Source organism: Puma concolor, chromosome B4, assembly GCF_028749965.1.
Source record: "Puma concolor isolate L17-30 chromosome B4, mPumCon1.1.hap2, whole genome shotgun sequence".
Taxonomy (NCBI): domain Eukaryota; kingdom Metazoa; phylum Chordata; class Mammalia; order Carnivora; family Felidae; genus Puma; species Puma concolor.
Genome location: NC_141673.1, coordinates 93,632,100 through 93,651,503, shown reverse-complemented (window position 1 = coordinate 93,651,503; position 19,404 = coordinate 93,632,100). Strand labels below are relative to the sequence as shown.

Genomic DNA, 19,404 nt, shown 5'->3' with positions numbered 1-19,404 from the left:
TCCGACTTACCTTAAATAAGTTGAGATTTATAGGTGTCAGATTGGAATCATGAAATTTATGAGTCAAGGGGATTTCTTCTTATGGGTTAGAAAAATCTAAAGACAATAACACAGATACATGCTTCCACATCATTGGGTGGCATATAGCTTGGAATCTATAAAAGTTGTTTCGAGCTAAGTTTGTAAGTTGAAGGATTTCAGGCGTGAAGTTCTGTCATACCATGCCTTATAATTCTTTTGTAACTAGGCTATTCGTGTTGGTCAGGTTTCTGGTTGACCGTGTTGAATAAAGTGTCAAGTTCTTAAGCTTTTAGCATGTTTTTACATAATGGTTACTCAGGTAAGTCATTTTAGTTGTCAGCTTTTGCCAGATTAATGTTGCTTTTGATAGCTACTTTTGTTTTTATTTTGTTTTTCTGTATTTTTAAAGAGGTTTTTAAATTTATTTTAAAAAATGTTTTTAATGTTTATTTTTGAGAGAGACAAAGTGTGAGCCAGGGAGGGGCAGAGAGAGAGGGAGACACAGAATCAGAAGCAGGCTCCAGGCTCTGAGCTGTCAGCACAGAACCCGATGAGGGCTGAACTCATGGACCATGAGATCATGACCTGAGCTGAAGTCAGATGCTCAACTGACTGAGCCACCCAGGTGCCCCAGAGTTTTTAAAAACTTTAAGTCATCTCTATACCTAATGTGAGGCTCAAACCTACAACCCCGAGATCAAGAGTGTCATGTTCCACCAACTGAGCCAGCCAGGCACCCACTGCTTTTGTTTTTAATAAGAAAAGGCATGTTTTCAGAGACTTTACTTTTTAATTCTTAAGGCTAACCTTGTTTTTCTTTGTAGTCATATATACTGACTATACAGACCAGTCTGTGGAAACAACCAGTTTGGTATCCTTTGTGTATTGATTTTCTATTGCTGCTGTAATGCTGTAATAAATTACCACAGATTTGTGGCTTAAAACAATACAAATTTGTCTTGAAGTTAAGGAGGTCAAAAATCCAGAATGAGTCTCACTGATCTAAAAATCCACGTGTTGGCAGGGGTTGCATTCCTTCTGAAGACTTCAGGGGGCCATCTGTTTCCTTGCATTTTCCTGCTTCTAGAAGCCGCTGACCTTGGGTCATCATCCTTTCATCTGTCTTCAATGCCAGTAGTGTAATCTTCAAATCTCAGACTCTCCTGTCACTGTCCTTCACTTAAAAGGACATGTGTGACTACATTGGACCTTTGTGGATAATTTCCCCAGTTCAATATCCTTAATGACCTCTACAAACTTTTTTTGCCATGTAAGGTCATATTTACAGGTTCCAGGAATTTGGACATGGACATCTTTTGGACTGGAGTGGGGGGTGGAGGTGCATGGCCATCTTTTGGAGGCCATTAGTCTGCCTACCACACTTTGTAATGGTAGAATCTTCTAGTAGAATTAACTTAAGCAAAAAGTTCGAGAATATATCTTATTTAAGTTGCACTTGTCAAAGTCTTCAGTGTTTGTCATGGTTCTAACCTAGGCACTTTTCTGTCCTCATTTTACTAAACCTTCAGCAGATTCAATAGTTGTCTACTTCATTGTTTTTGAAACACTTTTTTTCCCCACTGTCTATGAAACCACACTGCTGGTTTTCCTTCTACTTTTCCAACTGCTCATATAGTTGCCAAATCTTCCTTTTCTCACCTTTGGTCTGGGCTGTACTTCCTAGCTCTGCCTCTCCAAAGGGGGACAAAAAGTATCATCCATATGGCATTCAGTATTTTCTGATATCTTCTAAATTTGTATATCCAGCCTGCCTCCCTGAGCACCTGAGTGTTGCACCTTCACCTTTATAAGTATTACAAATCTTACTGTTTCAACCAAACCGGTTGCTCTCAGCACTCAGCTACTTATTTCCATTACCAGCTCTACCGGCACTACCTAACATTTGCCTAAACTAAAGAAGTCCTGGAGCCCATTCTCCCATCCCCATTTCTAATCTCTACGCAAGTCCTGTGGGCTCTTCTGAATCTGTACCTTGCCTCTTCTCTCCACTGTTACTCTCCTAGGCCAGGCTCTATTTCTCGCTTGACTATTGTGGAGCCTCTCTGCCCCTGCCTCCCCCACCCTGCCCTCATCCCATCCATCCTCAACATGGCAGGAAAGGATTTGAAGAGACCAGGGACTGCCTTATTTAAATCCATAGTGGCCTCCCACTTTACCAATTTTTTATTATGATCAGACTTCTGCCTTCTTGTGACCTTTTCATTTTTCCTTTGCTTACACTGCTGTGGCTATGGTGGTTTTGTTTCTATCTCAAGGCCTTTTCGCTTGGCTTGCTATATCTGCTGCTTGGTCCGCTCTTAACCTAAATATTTGCAAGGCTAACCCTTTCTTGTGATTCAGGTCTCAAGTCCTGTATCCCTTCTGTTGTCACTTATTTTGCTTTTCTTTTTTCTTTCTTCTTTTTCTATTTTTATTTTTAAATTTACATCCAAGTTATATTTTGCTTTTTTATTCATAGTCCTTACACTATCTGAAATTATCTTGAGTCTTTTTCATCTTCAACAATACTATCTTTTTTTGCCTAGAAAAGAGGCTGGTATACTAGCAAGTGTTCAAAAGGTGTTGAGGGGCACCTGGGTGGCTTAGTCGGTTAAGTATCTGACTCTTGACTTTGGCTCAGGTCATGATCTCACAGTTTGTGAGTTTGAGCCCAGCATTGGGCTCTGTGCTGACAGCGTGGAACCTGCTTGGGATTCTCTCTCTCTCTCTCTCTCTCTCTCTCTCTCTCTCTCTCTCCACCCCTGCTGGCCCTCTCCTCCCTCTCTCTCAAAATATATAAATAAATAAATATGTTGTTGAAACAAGGCCCTAAATTAGCACCAAATTTATCAGACCAGGAAGATAATTTTCTGGTTATCCCCCATGTAACAGATCATCCTGTTCACGGAAGAATCTGACGTGGAGCGGTCCCCTCAAAGCCCTTGCCCATGTACAGCCAAAGGCAACCTGAGGCCCAACCGCAGTCCAGCTTATAGGATAGTCTCGTCTCCACCCACTGTTTCCCATTCCATTCTTCCCATGGAGCCTCCTGTCTATGTCCTAATGGGCAGTAGGTCATAGTGATTGAATTCCCACCTAGTTTTTAGTAGCTTCACTTCTGAATCCTTACTTCTCAGTTTTGGTATCATCCAGAGGTTTCTTCCAAGAAACCAGAATTGAATGTGGTCAGTAAATTGTCTTGAGGCTTTGTCCTACCAGTAAATTAAGTTCAACACATTCTTTTTCAGGCTGTGAAATAGTATGGTAAGTATGTACCATAATTCATAATGACAAGACATTTTTAGTAGTTCAAATTCATGGTATTATTAATTGAGCTGTCTTTTCTTCTTTGAGACTAAGGGCAGGGGGGTTGAGGTAGAGAGATGTAATTTTCCAGAAGGAGCAACAACAAAATGAGAGTTGGAAAATGCAGACGGGGAAAATATTTCTGTAGTAGCTACCTATGTTTTACACAAGGAGGATTAATATTTTGAAACAAGTGATTCTTACTGGGTTACCATATACATTACTGTACATGTTGGTTCTTATACTAGGGGAATTCTTAGGTAAAAATAATTACTGGAACAAGAGCATTCTCAGGAGTTTTAGCTTTTCTTTGTTTATCTATAGGAATGCACCATTGCCAGTGAGATAGTGTCACCTACAACAGTGTGACTATAGATCGATAAAGTTCCTGAAGAAACAAAGGACACATCTAACAAAAGTACCTGTGGAAATAAGGCCAAAGCCTATTATCATTAGCCATGATAGCTAATACTTTATAGGTTGAGTCACCTTATATAATTAATGAGAGAAAAGAACTTAGGCAGAATATATCCATAACCCAATGAAGATAGTATCCCTATTTTATATACAGAAAACCTGACTTTCAGAGGTTAAATGGCCGATCTAATGAGTTTGGGTTCAACAAGATAGTGGGAACAGTATGTGTGTGGTCTGTAGGCAGGGGAAGGGCAGAAGGAGAGGGAGAAGGAGAATACTCATTTATTTTTTACTTTAGAGAGCATGAGCAAGGGAAAGGGGCAGAGGGAGAGAGAGAGAGAGAGAGAGAGAGAAAATCCGAAGCAGGCTCCATGCTGAGGGTGAAGCCTGACATGGGGCTTGATCCCACGATCCTGAGATCATGACCTGAGCAGAAGAGTCTGACACTCAGTCAAGAGTCTGACTGAGCCACCCAGGTGCCCCTATTGCCTGGGTTTTAAATCATCCTCTAGCACATAAACTATTTTCTCTGTGCCTTAGTTTCTTTATCTGTAAAAGAAATTGATAGTTCACACATACATCTTTTTGGAAATATCTAACAGGGTTGTTTTTTTTTTTTCTGAAATCTTGAATAATGTAAAGAACTTAACTCATAGGAAGCACTTAGTATTAGCTAGTATTATAGATTTATTCTACCAATGATTCTCTAACTTTGGGATTTTGTGGACCAATAGATTAAAGAAAAAGGAGGGGTGAGGGGCAAGATAGAATGGTTTGCTTTTAGTCTTGCCAAGTGAGGCTGTTAAATTTTTTCTTTCTACCACTGCAGTCTTCATAAAAGAGACATTTTTACAAATCCAAGTTGGTAGTAAAGACCTAGTATCAGAATAAAGAATTGTTATTTAAATGGAATAAATTTATCTTCTATAAAAGACTGAATATACTTCTTATTTCTTTTATTTCACCATGAAATAGAAATTAGATGTTCTATAAGTGTCCCTTCAGTTCTGAAAGATTTCGATTCTGCCATTCCTACTCTTGTCTGGTCCTCCTTGCTTCTATATCTTTCCTGTTTTGATTTAGAAAATCTGGCTACAATCCATATATTCCAAGTGAATATTTACCTAAGGAATCTGTGAATGCTCTTAGAAATCATAGGATAGAGACTACAGTCAAATGGAATTGGACTGGATAAAACCATGGGCATTATAAAAAAAATAGCCCCGCCAATAATATACAATTATTCATTTAACAAATATACACGGTTTACCATGTACCAATGATGCCACTAAACCTTAGGCATGTGAACAACCAAACACAAATGGTCCATGCCCTTTGAAGGTTAACAATTGGATTACTTTTATGTCCCAGGCATTGTAGGTTCTTGAGGCTTCAAGAATAAATATGACATAGTCCTAGAGCTTTACTTTTAATTGAAGAAGGAGTGGGGATGGGAAGACAAGTAATTTATCTGGCAATTTAAAGTTTATATTAAAAAAAAGAATGACAAAATTTGCATGGATTAAAAAAATACAATTCTTGAAATAACTTTATTCATGTAAGAGCCAATTTGGGCTGAAGCTTCAGGGTGACATGCATAGCTTTCTCTGCCCCTAGGTTGATTTAGGTTGCATAAACATCATAAGTTCCAGGGGTGTGTGGTTGGCTCAGTCAGTTAAGTGGCTGACTCTTGATTTCAGCTCAGGTTGTGATTTCATGGTTGTGAGATCACGCCCCATGCTGGGCTCTGCACTGAGCAGGAGCCTGCTTGGGATTCTCTTTCTCCCTCCTCTCTCTCAGTCTCACAAAATAAATAAATAAACTTAAAAATAAATATGGATTCCATGATCCTAGACATTCTGATTCAGTAGGGCTGTGGTAAAGCCTAGAATTTGCTTTAGGAAAAACTCCTGGGAGATTCCAGTGTCATAATAGTGGTCTACAGATCTTTCTTGGAGAAGCCTTGCCTAGGGATACTTCAAAAGTTTCAGAAGGCAGTAAGTTTAAAAATGATATTCACAAAGTGAAACTTGGCAACATTTTCCCCCATTAAACTTATTTTGTGTGGTGCCTAGCTGGCTCAGTCTGTAAAGCATGCAACTCTTCATCTTAGGGTCGTCAGTTCAAGGACCATGTTGGGCATAGGCATAGAGCTTACTTAAAAAATTGGGGTGCCTGGGTGGCTCAGTTGGTTGAACATCTCACTCTTGATTTCAGCTCAGGTCATGATTCCAGGTCGTTGGATCGAGCTCTTTGACGGGCTCCATGCTGAGTGTGCGGACTGCTTGGGATTCTCTCTCTCCCTCTGCTTTCCCTCACTCATATGCTCTATCTCTCCCCATCTCCAAAAAATATAATAATAAAATAAAATGAAATAAAATAAAATTAAATTAAATTAAAATAAAATAAAATAAGAGGCATCTGGAAATTGGTTAAGCATCTGACTCTGGATTTCAGCTCAGGGCATGATCTCATGGTTAGTGAGATGGAGTCCCTAGTTGGCCTCTGCTTTGACAGCTCAGAGCCTGCTTGGGATTCTCTCTCTTTCCCTCTCTCTTTGCGCCTCCCCCGACTCCTTCTCTATTTCTCTCAATAAATAAACATTTAAAAGAAAAAGTTAAATGAAACTCATTTTTTTTCCTTCTATCCCTACTATCCTTCTGAATCCTGAAAGTTTAACATACTTTCAAACTGTAGAGATTAATTCCAGATTAGTATTAGAAACATGTCAATTTTAGAAAAAGTCCTTGAGAAGTTTTTGTCAGATACATTGCTGAAATGTCAGCTGTAGGAGGCTTCCCTGATTCTTGTGTTTTAACTAAGTTAGGATCTCACAGTTTTTGTTTGTTTTAATAAATTTGTGTTGCATGTGGGTGTATATAAGTGGCTTAGAATCTGGCTTAGAGTTGTGTCTGCCCCTAAAAGCAGAATTCCATTTACTGTCTTTGTATGGATGTCAGTGCTCTCTAGCTGAAGATCACAGGAACACACCTGTGGTTGGATAAATTTGGATTTATTAATTTATTGAAACAAGGAAGAACACTCACCATGCAGGACTCTGAGGTGTGTCAGAGAGTGTTAGAAATGGGCTTGTGTTCCATGGTTTGGGGAAGGTTCAAGGAAGCAGAGCATTACTCTGGGTTGGATGCTGGAAGGAAGTGGTGAGAATTCTTTTTTTTTTTTTTTTAATTAAAAAAATTTTTTTTAGTAGTTTCTCCATTCCATGTGGGGCTCAAACTCACAACTCTGAGATCAAGAGTTGCATGCTTTTCTGACTGAGCCAGCCAGCTGCCCCAAGTGTTCTATGACAGAGCATCTTAATTCTTATTTAGAATACAAGAAGAAGGGGGTAAGGTTAAAGTTGCTAGATAAAGAAGTGACACTCATATTAGGCAGGAAAAGGGCCATTTTGTCATTTTTGTGTTTTGGACATGTTCATGTTTTTTCTGTGTTCAAACAGGAGTACGAGTGGTCTTGTTTTTGTTGTTTCATCATGGTTACAATGGCCTTGGCTGATGTTGATTTTCTGTGACATTGTTTATGTTCTACTTGAGAGCAGATGGTCTAGCTGCAAGTGCTCCAGACTTTCAGGGTTTGCTCTTCTCTTTTTGAGGGTTAAAATAAAAATAAAGGAAAACATGCTATTATACATGGATTAGAATCTAGACACATTCAAACTACTGAGCAATAGCTATGTCTTGACAAAGCTGAGAGGCAGCTCAGTGTAAGGGAGTAAGACTGGGGTTACTTTTCCTGTTGAGCCCTATAATTGTTTTGTGAACTTGACAATAACATTAACAGCTTCCATTTGTTGAGCACCTATTATATGCCATAACATTTCCTAGGTGCTCGACACACACAGCTTTGCAAGGCATATATATTTTGATCATCCCCATTTTACAGATGAGTTGTTAGTGGAATTGCTGGTATATTAAGGGGTTTGTGTGCCTTTTCCCAGCCTTGTCAGTTTCCAGTATACCAGGATGCCTCTTTACGCAGAACCTTGGTGTCTGCAGGTATAGCAATGAGATGTAATACATACTTGGCAGGATTGTTCTGAGACTCAAATGCTATCATACATCTAAAGGCACCTAGCACAGTAACTGGCTCCTGGTGGACAAGCCACGACTAGGAGTTTTCTTCCTTCCAGCAGAGAGGAGGTGCCTTTTATGGTGAGTAGAGAGGAGCTGACTAGTAGTCTATGATGAATGACTCTAGACAATTTTAACCTCCTGGTTACAGACAAGTTAGGCTGAAAAAAATCTTAGTATTACAGATTCAGAGTTTAGAGCTCCAAGAAATCGTCAAAGTCTTTTCTTAGAGACGAGGAAAATGAACCTTAGAAAGGCAGTTGATGTGCCCACTGTCCCACTTAATTACTGCAAGTGCTATGCTGAGAAAGCCGACTTCTCACTCCTAGCCCCACCCCCTTTTTTTTTCAGGCAACTGATCTGCTTTTTTTTCCACGAGGTCTAGGTTAGAAGTCCCAGTGTGCTCTGGACCCTTGTTTGTTCGCCGGCCGCCCTTACGAGGCTAAGGGACCACTGCTGCCCTTCAGGCATGGGGCTGCAGAGCTCTGCCCTCGGACAGTAACTGGGAGGAATGCTCTCCCCTCTGGTTACTTAATCTTACAGTTAAAAGTTTCGAAATGTCTTTATTCAGTGCAGTTGGCAGCTCAAGCATTTTAAAACGGGTTTTGGTGGCATTGTTTCGGGAGCTAGGGCTCGAGTCGCATACGTGCGGTAAGGAGCCAGGGCGATGGGCGGCAGGATTCCTACGCGGGGCAGCAGACGGGGGCAGAGGGCCCGGGGGCAGAGGGCCCGGGGGCAGAGGGCCCGGGGGCAGAGGGCCCGGGGGCAGAGGGCCCGGGGGCAGAGGTCGCCGGCCCCGCCCCCAGAGGGACAGGGGCGGGGCGAGCGCGCCGGAGCCGAGGGGGTGGGACGCAGGAAGGGCTGGGAGGAGGTGAGCTGGGCGTTGAGGAGCCTGCGACTGCTGCTGTGGCCCGCGCCATGTCCGCTCGCAACTTGGGCACGGAGCTGGGTAAGGCCCCCGCGGGTTGTCCTCGCCCGTCTCCATCGCCTTCCGTCCCCCGCCCTCCGCCGAACGCGGGGCTCGCCGCCACCCGGTGCCCTCGCGTCGGCCGCCGGGAGTGCTCGACGGGGCGGAAAAGGGTGGCGCCGCGTCCGCACGCACGCTGAGCAAATGCCGATCCTCCGAGACTTAAACTCTTGTGCACATTGGCACCCAGGCCTTGTGTTGTAAGCGGAAGACAGCAAAGGATTAGACTTTCATCTTCCAACTTAATGCGTTCACCTTCTAGCTTTCTGGTTGCAAAGAACAAAACCAAACCAAAAACCAAACCAGAAAGCAACCCAAACAAAACAAGATAAAAACCTTCTGTACCCACTCAATAGGGTCCCTGTGCATGCTGGATTTCTGTAGATAATTTTAACACAGCTGTATCCCAAAAAGGCGTGCTGGTGGAAAAGTTGCCAGATCTCTGTACTGTAGAACTTACTGTAAATTGTGTATGATTTTAGAGGTACAGAGATTTGTAAGAGTGCCTGAATTATGTCAGTATTTTTCATTTAACTGATATTATTAAATATTACTGGGTGAAAAGTTTAGTTCTGATTTCCTAAAATGTGAAAAATTTATAATTCAAAACGCAGCAAAACCATGATCGGAGCCGAAGGTCAAGGATCTCAGTTTAAGTATCATAGCTGGGGTATCTGTATCCTGGTTCTTCACTTTAGCTGTGTGACTTTGGGCAAATTACTTAATCACTTGTGCTTAAATTTCTTAATCTGTAAAATGGTTGTAATAGAACTTCATAGGGTAGTTTGGAGATCAAATGGGAGGATGTAAAGTGTTTGGTACATTGTGGGTACTTAATAAGTGTTAGTGAATAGTAATATTGTATAGAATTACATTTTTAGAGGTTAATTTTCAGAAAATTAGCTATGATTGTATATAACACATAAGGTGCTTTATTTTCTTTAAAAGTGACTGTTCTAAGTACTCTAGACTAAAAGTAGTCCAGAAATTTTGTTAAATCATTAGCGTGTGATTTATAAAGACACTTGATTTCTTCATCAAATTTATTCTCTTTTAGTCATTGCTGTTTAGAAGATTATGCCTTATTTATATATTTATGTATTTATTTATTTATGTACTTATGTATTTATTTATTTTTGAAAGAGAGAGAGAGAGAGAGAGAGAGGCAGAGCATGAGAGCAGTAAGGGAGAGGCACAGAAAGAGAGGGAGACACAGAATCCAAAGGAGGCTCTGAGCTGTCAGCGCAGAGTCCGACGTGGGGCTCAAACTCATGAATTCTGAGATCATGACCTGAGCTGAAGTCCCATGCTTAACTGACTGAGCCACCCAGGTGCCCCAGAAGATTATGTTTTAAACTCTAAAAATAATAAATAAATAAATAAATAAATAAATACCCCTAGATTAGAAGATCCAGATAGATGGTGGATGGGGTATAGAGATGGAGTGTAGGTCTTACCTTGGTATCTTCAGGGATATGGATGTCTTAACTTTGTACACATCAAGGATACAACATTATTTTTCCAAAACTTACATGTTTATTTTTCTTTCAAGAAATACAATCAAAGCTTTCTTAACTTGGAAGAATTCCCATCACATCCATACATCTGTTGAAAAGTAATAGTAATGACAAAAAATTGCTGTGGGGCGGGGCACCTGGGTGGCTCAGTGGTTGGGCAACCGACTTCGGCTCAGGTCATGATCTCACAATTTGTGAGTTCGAGCCCCGCATCGGGCTCTGTGCTGACAGCTCAGAGCCTGGAGCCTGCTTCAGATTCTGTGTCTCCCTCTCTGTCTCTGCCTCTCCCCCACTCGCACTCTGTCTCTCAAAAATGAATAAACGTTAAAAAACTTAAAAAAAAAAATTGCTGTGGGGCACCTGGGTAGCTCCGTTGGTTAAGCATTTGACTCTTGATTTTGGCTCAGGTCATGAACTTGGGGTTCATGAGTTTGAGCCCCACGTCCAACTATGTGGTTACAGTGTGGAGCCTGCTTGGGATTCTCTCTCCCTTTCTCTCTGCCCCTCCCTCACATGTTCACTTCTGCTCTCTTTCTCTCTCTTCTGTCTCCTCCCATCAAAATAAATAAACTTAAAGAAAATCCTAAATGACAAACCCCACAATTGCTATGTAGAATAATAGTAAATGTAATTTTTATGCAGTTATATAAAGGATCATGGTTTTGTTTTATTCTCTTTGTTTAAATAAAATCAGATATATTTCAAGGATTTTTTTCCTTCACTGATATTAATCATTAATCCAGACAGATTTAACCTAAAATGTAAAATAAGTTATTTGAATTTATGTACTAAGAAAAAAAATCATTCAGTATTAATTTATGCTGCATATTAACTAATGCCTTTTATAGTTTTCTAATTAAAGGTCTTTTTAAATGAACACTGTCACTTTTTTAAAGAAAGTAACTTTTATTCTCTTTCCTATTACAAAAGAAATGCATGTTTATTGTAAAAATTTTAGAAAATACAATTAGCACAAAAAAAACTAAAATTGTTACTAATCCAATCACTTATTTATATTTTAGTGTATATACTTTTAGTTAATAGATTTTTTTTTTTTTTTAATTAATAGGCTCATTTGAGACTGAACCTGGCCCTTATGATAAAGCCCTTTAGGGAAAACATGCTTTTATCATGGCATTTAGACACATGAAAGAAAGAACAAATTCTCTAACTTTAATGTTAGTTTTTATGTCAGTGTTTAGTGGTCAGTGCAATCTGCTTAAGGTCTTTTATACTTAAAGCATTTATTTCTTATTTTCTCCAACTCAAACATAGAGCTAAAAAAACATTTTTCTTTGGGCAGTGTTTGCCCTAAGCGGGCAAGTATATCTTCATAAAGACTGGACCATTTTGGAGTTAGAAGGGAGAAACCCCTAAATCTGGGCCTGGTGTCAAGCAGCCTATGGTTCTGGCCAGGTTACTCGTTTTGTTTCCAACTAGGTCAGTGGTTCTCAAAGTTTGCTTCCTAGATTAGCAGTGTCTACATTAGATGAGAGCTTATTAGAAATGTAAATTCTAAGGCCCCACTGAGATATTTTTTCTACTTTTTTTTGCCATATATATATATATGTATATATGTATATGTATATATTGTATATGTATATATATTTTTTCGTTTACATCCAAGTTAGCACATAGTGCAATAATGATTTCAGGAGTAGATTCCTTTGATTCATCCCCTATGTATAACACCCAGTGCTCATCCCAAGTGCCCTCCTTAATGCCCCTTACCCATTTAGCCCATCCCTGCACCCACAGCCCCCCCGGCAACCCTCAGTTTGTTGTCTATATTTAAGAATCTCTTATGTTTTGTCCCCCTCCCTGTTTTTATATTATTTTTGCTTCCCTTCCCTTATATTCATCTGTTTTATATCTTAAATTCCACATATGAGTGAAGTCATATGATATTTATCTTTGTCTAACTAATTTCGCTTAGCATAATATCCTCTAGTTCCATCCATGTAGCTGAAAATGGCAAGATTTGATTCTTTTTGCTGAGTAATACTCAATTGTATATATATACCACACCTTTATCCATTCATCTGTCAATGGACATTTGAGGCCCCATTGAGATCTTAATGAATCAGAAGCTCTGGGGTGGCGCAGGGCCTTCCGAGTTTTTAATAATTCCTCTGGATGGTTCTGAAACACATTCAAGTTTGAGAACCACTAGTGGTGCTAAGGTTTGCTTCTGGCCCTGCGCATTCTCTTAAAATGAACCTATGTTCTTTTCTCTATTCTCCTGGATGCCTCCAAAGTTCTGCCTAACGTGTAGGTACAGCATGGGCAGTGATCTTTCTTTTTGTTCATTGATGTATCTCAGGCACCTAGAATAGCGTCTGCCATGCCAGAAAGCCCTCAAACGTAACTGTTGAATGAACAAGTGAATTTAGAACTACTTGCTTGGGAGAACTGGGGCTTCTGCCTTGGCTTTTCTTTGTAGACAGGAGCTGGCGGATGTACACCTCCCTCTTTTCTGAATATCATTAAAGTTGATATTTGTTTTGTCCCAAGAGGCTTAGGAACCATGTTGACAGTGTGACTTTATTTCAATTGTGATTTTCTTTGGAGACATCTGGAAAGTAGGGATATTGTATTAGGTGACTTCTAAGACCTTTCCACTCTGTATCTGTGTATCTGTCAGCTTTTGTGTACAGAGAGAAAAATTTCAAATAGCTTATATCTGAAAAACAATAGGAAAAAAAGTAACAGAACTGATTTTTAATTTGGAGGAATGGGGACAAGTCTATGGATTGTCTGTAGCGCATTAATAAGAGGTTGTTTTAGGCATATATCCGCAATTGGAATGATCAGGGGCCATGATTACTGAGGAATGTAGAGATTATTTTTCTCTGTGGAGACTTTTCTGTAGTGCAAGTCAGAACAAACAGAAAGGGCAACTTACTTATTTAAAACACAGATAAAGGAGATTAGTTTTGGCTAGTTGTCAAACCAAGAACCATGATGGGATTTTGTATTTTATGAAGCATATTTATTCATTCAAAAAATAGTTAGTTATTGAGTACGAATTGTGTACTGGGTAATATTACCCTGGATACAAGATGGACAAAGATAGTTCTGCTTTCAAAGACCTACATCTGATTCAGGAGCTGGGCATCAAGCCAAGTCTACAATTAAAATAATTGCAAATGTGATAAGCAGTTACTTTTTTGTCTATTTAAGAAATTAGATAGATGTACCTAAACTGTACCTTAAATGGATTGTGATAACCAAGTGCCCTCTTGCATTATAATTTTTATTTTCTCTTTAAGAACTTAGATAAGAATCGGGGATTTAGGGAGCTCATTTTTGCCACTCCTGCTAAAGCATAACTTTGGTGTAGAATGTTGATTTTGGTAATGGTGATTTTCCACTGCAAAGTTAGTTTAAAATTTTTTAAGTATTTGGAATGAAATTTTATTTATTTATTTATTTATTTATTTATTTATTTATTTATTTATTAAAGTTTATTTATTTATTTTGAGAGAGAGTGAGAGGGGCATTGAGAGAGAGAGAGAGGGAGAAAGAGAATCCCAAGCAGGCTCCACGCTGTCAGAGCCTGATGTGGGGCTGGAACTCACCAACTGTGAGATTATGACCTGAGCTGAAGCTAAGAATTGAATGCTTAACCAACTGAGCCACCCGGGCACCCCTGGAATGAAAGTTTAAATCTTAAAGTTAGGCAAAGCGCAGGATGCTTGAGAATATTCTTTATTTAATACCAGCCATGTGCCAGACACTGCCTAGACGCCAGGTACAAAGATAGTGGTTAACATAGGACTTAAGCTATGTGCTAGGCACTGTGTTAAATACTTTTTATGTTATCTCAATTAGTCTTCACAACAGCACTGTGAAGATTCTGTTGTGATGCCCTTTTTACAGATGTGTAAATTGAGGTACAGAGAGGTGTAAATAATTTGCCAAAAACCAGTTAGGCAGAGCTTATGCAGAGTTAATGTGGCAGAGACACAATTCAAACCTAGGTGGTTTGGTGCTAACATTGTATGCTTAACCACCACACTTCGTCTCTTGGTACCAACGGGGGTACTCAATCTGTAAGACGAGAGAAGGCATGTCAACAATTGGTGAATAATTTTAATGTGACCCTCTGAGGTTTGCCTGTGTCTTTGTGAAAGCTTTTTGTTTTCTTACATTCATCCACTTTTTTTTTTTAACCTTTTTCTCTTTTCCTCTTCTTCTTCTTTTTTTTAAAGTATGCTCTACACCCAACATGGGGCTTGGACTCATGACCCCAACATGAAGAGTCGCAGCCTGTATCAATTGAGCCAGCCAGGCACCCCCATGATCCACATCTCAACCATGGCAGTTTGTTTCAGAGAAGTTTATCTTGGGAGAGAATGGAAATATCCAATCTTTGGTAGATTGGAGAGTAGGTTTAGATGTCATTGCATTAGAAATTTTATGGGATGACATGTTAAAACCATCCTTCCTCTGGAAGTTCCTTATGTAGATGTGCTGATGTGCCTCAGAGTGTCTCGGGGTGGGGACCTGGAAGTTATCTCCAAGTGATCAGAGTAAAGGGGTTTTAGTTTTTTAAATTTCTTTGTCTTGTCTCTTTGTATTTTTTAATTTTTTGTTATTTTAGAGAGAGAGAGTGAGAGTATAAGTTGGGGAGGGAGCAGAGGAAGAAAGAATCTCCAGCCCGCTCCACAGTCAGCGTAGAGTCTGATGTGGGGCTTCATCCCACGACCCTGGGATCATGACCTGAGCCAAAATCAAGAGCCAGGTGCTCAACAGACTGAGCCACCCAGTCTCTTTTAAAAAACAAACTGTGGAGTGCCCACTGTTCCTGCCAGTTGGTTCTGGATGCTTATGGGAATAGCTGGGATACCAAAGTGAATATTGCCTGTTCTCTGCTCTCCCTGTAGCTCACAGTCAGCTAAGGGACTTAGTCACGTAAATCATTACAGAGAAGTAGTCAGATTGGGAAGATACAGAACAATTCAGGGGAGGTTTTTTGGTGAAGGGTATTTTGGTGAAGGGAGTAGTTTCTATGAAGGAACTGAAAAGACCAGCTTGTCATGTTTCATTAACTATAGGAACCGAATTTTTAGATTTCTAGTGTAATCTTCTCATTTTGTAATGGCTAAGGGTAATATTTTAGTGAAGAAAGGTGAAAACAATCCTTCCTATTCTATATATAAAATACATACACAGTGAATGTTATGATTATCCTTTTATGAATGCTAGCTTTGATTTTACCTTATAAGTTCTTTTACTGTTTGCTCGTAAGCATGATGATGAGGCTGTCTTTTATTATTCTGATACTGTTCTGATAAATAGAAAAAACCTATAAAGTAATAATTTGGGTTGGTCGTATAGTTAAATAATTAAAAGTTTTCCATGGTGCCTCTTAAGTTAAAAACATTTTTTTAAAGCATCTAAGCCCCGTAGATTTTAATTGTTAGGAAGGAAGACGAACTTCAAGCGCTCACTTAAAATGAGATGCCTCTGCCAGGAAAGAAAGACTGGTAAATAGGACAGCAGATAGAGCCCTTGAGGATACGATTTAAACATGTCACTAGAAATTGTTTAAGTGGAGAGCTCTGGCCCTTTTAAAACACTGTCTGTCACTTGAGGATTGGGTCACCTTGAAATGTGTTCATCTTTGAGTTAAAGGCATAAAAAGGCACTTTGAAATTTTTCAGTTAACTTTGGTGTGTGTTGTGTGTGTGTCTACGGATGTACCTCTCGTCCGCCTGCCTCAGCTGTGAGTCATTCCCCTGGAAACCAAAGTGGTTGCAAGAGAAGGATAAATGTTTCATCTCCGCTCCAGCAAACTATACAGAATTTTTAAAATGTTGAGACACTGGCTGCAACTTCTGACTCTCTTTGTAGAGTCAGGCCTTCCTCCCCTAAAGCAAAGTCTGATATAAGAGTGGCTTCTGGTAATTACTTCTTAAAAAGGTGCCACTTAACGGGTGCTTTGGTTCTTTTGGAATGTGGCTAATGATGTCAAGATTGTGGTCTTTAATGGCTGGTAAAAATATCCAATTTAACTACTTTTGTAATCCAGATTTGGATAAGCTTTTCAACTGAACACCTAGTGGTCACATTCTTGCCCCCATGACCACTAGGTAGGAGTGTGTGTGTGTGTGTGTGTGTGTGTGTGTGTGTGAGATTTCATTCAAGTGCCTAACATTTGACACTAAACTAGGTATCTGGCATGCTTAAGGTATGCACCCTATGTCTCCAACGTAGAGATCCTTGAATGAACGTTTCTGAGCTGCTCAGTAGCTTTAACTGTCCATTGTAGGGGGAGGAGTCCAGGACTCTTCATTTTCACAAGCTCCTCAGAGGGTTCCTAAGGACATTTCAGATTCAGAACCCTGCAGTAAATAATAGAGTGACCCAGATTAACTAGAGATTCAGAGAATCTTTAATTACTATATATTATTTTTGACAAATCCTGCCTGTCACTATTATATTTAATTAATTTCTTTTTTTTAAATTTATTTAACGTTTTATTTGTTTTTGAGACAGGGAGAGACAGAGCATGAACAGGGGAGGGTCAGAGAGAGAGGGAGACACAGAATCTGAAACAGGCTCCAGGCTCTGAGCTGTCAGCACAGAGCCCGACGTGGGGCTCGAACTCACGGACCGCCAGATCGTGACTTGAGCCGAAGTCGGCCGCTTAACCGACTGAGCCACCCAGGCGCCCCTAATTAATTTCTTTATGATATTTTTTATATTTGGTTAGCAACATTTCTATAAGCAGATTTTAGGAGAAATTAGCCTTTTATGTTTTGATTCAGGAAGTGAAGACATGTATTAAAATGAGAATGAAAGCATATCGAAAAAATCAAGAGGGCTAGGCAGTAAAGTAGGTGGTAGGTGGTAGGTAACTGAAAAGTGCATTGTGTCTAAAGAGGAGCCTATTTTATTCAAATAATGCCAGTGACTAATGGGAATTAAAAGCACTCTTCATGGTGATTTTGGAAATTGACATGAGTTTATCTTCTCCATGGTCTCCGACACTGGAGGGGACAGAGCCTAAAGATTTCTCATTGCGTACAGATGCGAGATGGTCTAACAGAAAGAGTGATTTAGTTAATTTTCTAGTGGAAAAAAAAAAGAACACATTCATGTTTCCTTTAAGATTATTAAGTTTGTGTTGTGGATTCGGTGGGAAGGTAGGTTGTGATGATTCTCATTATTTGTTTTGGCAAAGGAGCTCTAGCTGTGTACATTTTGATGTTTTGGGGGAGATTTTTCTTTCCCTTCAGTATGCAGAGAGAAACCTCAATGTTTCTGATAGTTTTCCAAAGTTGAAACAAGAAACATAGTTTAGCCTTCTATCTTTATAAACAGTTTATTTTCCTTTTTTTTTTTTTCCCTACTGTTGACTCTTCAGGATGCGATCATTATTATAATTTCAAATTCTTTCATTCAGCAGGCATATATACATACATATATATATATATATATATATATATATATATATATATATATATATATATAGTACCTTCTCCGTACTTTCCCTGTCTTTGTGAAAGAGACAAGAGCAATGAAGTTAGGAGGCTCTGCCCTTGAGAAACTTCCCTTAATCAAACAAAACATCACTGGGGAAGCACACTGCTGTACACAAAGCAAATTTTTCTCATCATCAGGGTATGTAGCTGCTCTGTTTCAAAGGATGAACCAGTCAACATTACATTCTTAACCTTTAGATAATCATTTAAAAATACTGTAGGAAATACCTTCATATCGGCAAAGATCTAATGGATTTCTATGAGTGAAAACATTTCCATAGATCTGAGTCCAGGAAGAAAAAAAACTTCAGTCTGTAGATGAATACTATGTTTGGTTGTCATATTGCCTTAATGATTACATAATATAGAGAAACTGTGAGACATAGTGATTAGCATGTAGAGTCTAGACAATAGGCATCGATGCTAACAAGACTTCTTTGAGTCTTCTGATCATTACTTAGAATTACTGTTCTGTGGAATTGTAGGTCCATGATATTCCCTGTGCTTGGAATTCATACCTTTTTATGGCTCCTCTGGCCATCACAGTCCTCTCTGGCTTCTGAGGCTCTAAGTTCCAGTTAATGGTGTGCATTCCTCCTTCCCCCTTTCTCTGATGGTTGAACATGGTTGCATAATAACTATATATTTTCTTTCTCTCTAGATGTTTCATGAGCGTGCATCTTGACTTCATAAATCTTTATGTACAGAGCCTTTTATTTTGTACTTATTCCTCTGCATGGCAGAGTATTGATTATAGTCTCACTGTTTCTTCCATAAAAAATGTCTTGTGGATTCACCCCTTTCTCTTTTATTCCTAAGCTTGGCTTGTTCTATTACACACCTAAATCACAATAGTGGCCTCCTTGCTGATTTCTCCACCTCTGGTCTGTCTTATCTGCCCCAGGAAAATCTCTATTTGGTCAAACCTTTTCTTTGTTTTTGCACACAGCACAAATTATATTTATTTTCTCAGATTTGCTATTTGGGTTATTTGGTTTCCTTAAGATGTACTTCCATTTCAAGAGAAGTATATACTCTTACTTAAATTAATACAATCACTGTCTTTAGTCAAAGGAAAGACTTACTGGGGATAGCCAAATAGTTCTGTCAGGAAGTGGTGGATGGTTTAGCCAGGTGGGAATTCTCACAAGAACTGGAAATAGAAATGTCTGTTAAATTCTGTAAAAATTATATATCATATATTGAATTAAGTAAATTTTTTTCACTCTAATGATTATATGTACGGCATTCTAGAAGTAATTTGGGTTTGGAATCATAGACATCTGTGTTTGAATCTTAGCCCTGACAAGTAGTTCCATCTCTTTGAGTTTCAGTTTTCCTCATCTGTAAAATGGACCCGATGCCTATGTGGCAGAGTTAGTGTCAATATTCAATGAGAAATGTAGTTAGATCACCTTAACTTGAGGAGTGACTAATAGATGGAATCGATTATTCCAGTAATCTTCCCCAAATACTGCTTTCATTATTTTATCTCCTCTGTGAAGACTCTTTGTCTCCTCTGCTGGACTGTTCATCACTCACCTGCCAAGGTCCTCTCCTTCTCTTACGTACCTACTGATATCCTTCTTGTG

The 19,404-nt window shown here is 39.3% G+C and overlaps 1 protein-coding gene across 1 annotated transcript in view; it reads left to right on the top strand.

The window, feature by feature from the left end:
- The first annotated feature begins 8,666 nt into the window (after positions 1-8,666).
- DERA (deoxyribose-phosphate aldolase) overlaps positions 8,667-19,404 on the top strand; it is a 120,000-nt gene continuing 109,262 nt past the window's right edge. Inside the window, exon 1 of the mRNA XM_025930372.2 lies at positions 8,667-8,784. Coding sequence (XP_025786157.1) covers positions 8,754-8,784 — 31 coding nt within the window. The 5' untranslated portion in view covers positions 8,667-8,753. The remainder of the gene's footprint in view (positions 8,785-19,404) is intronic.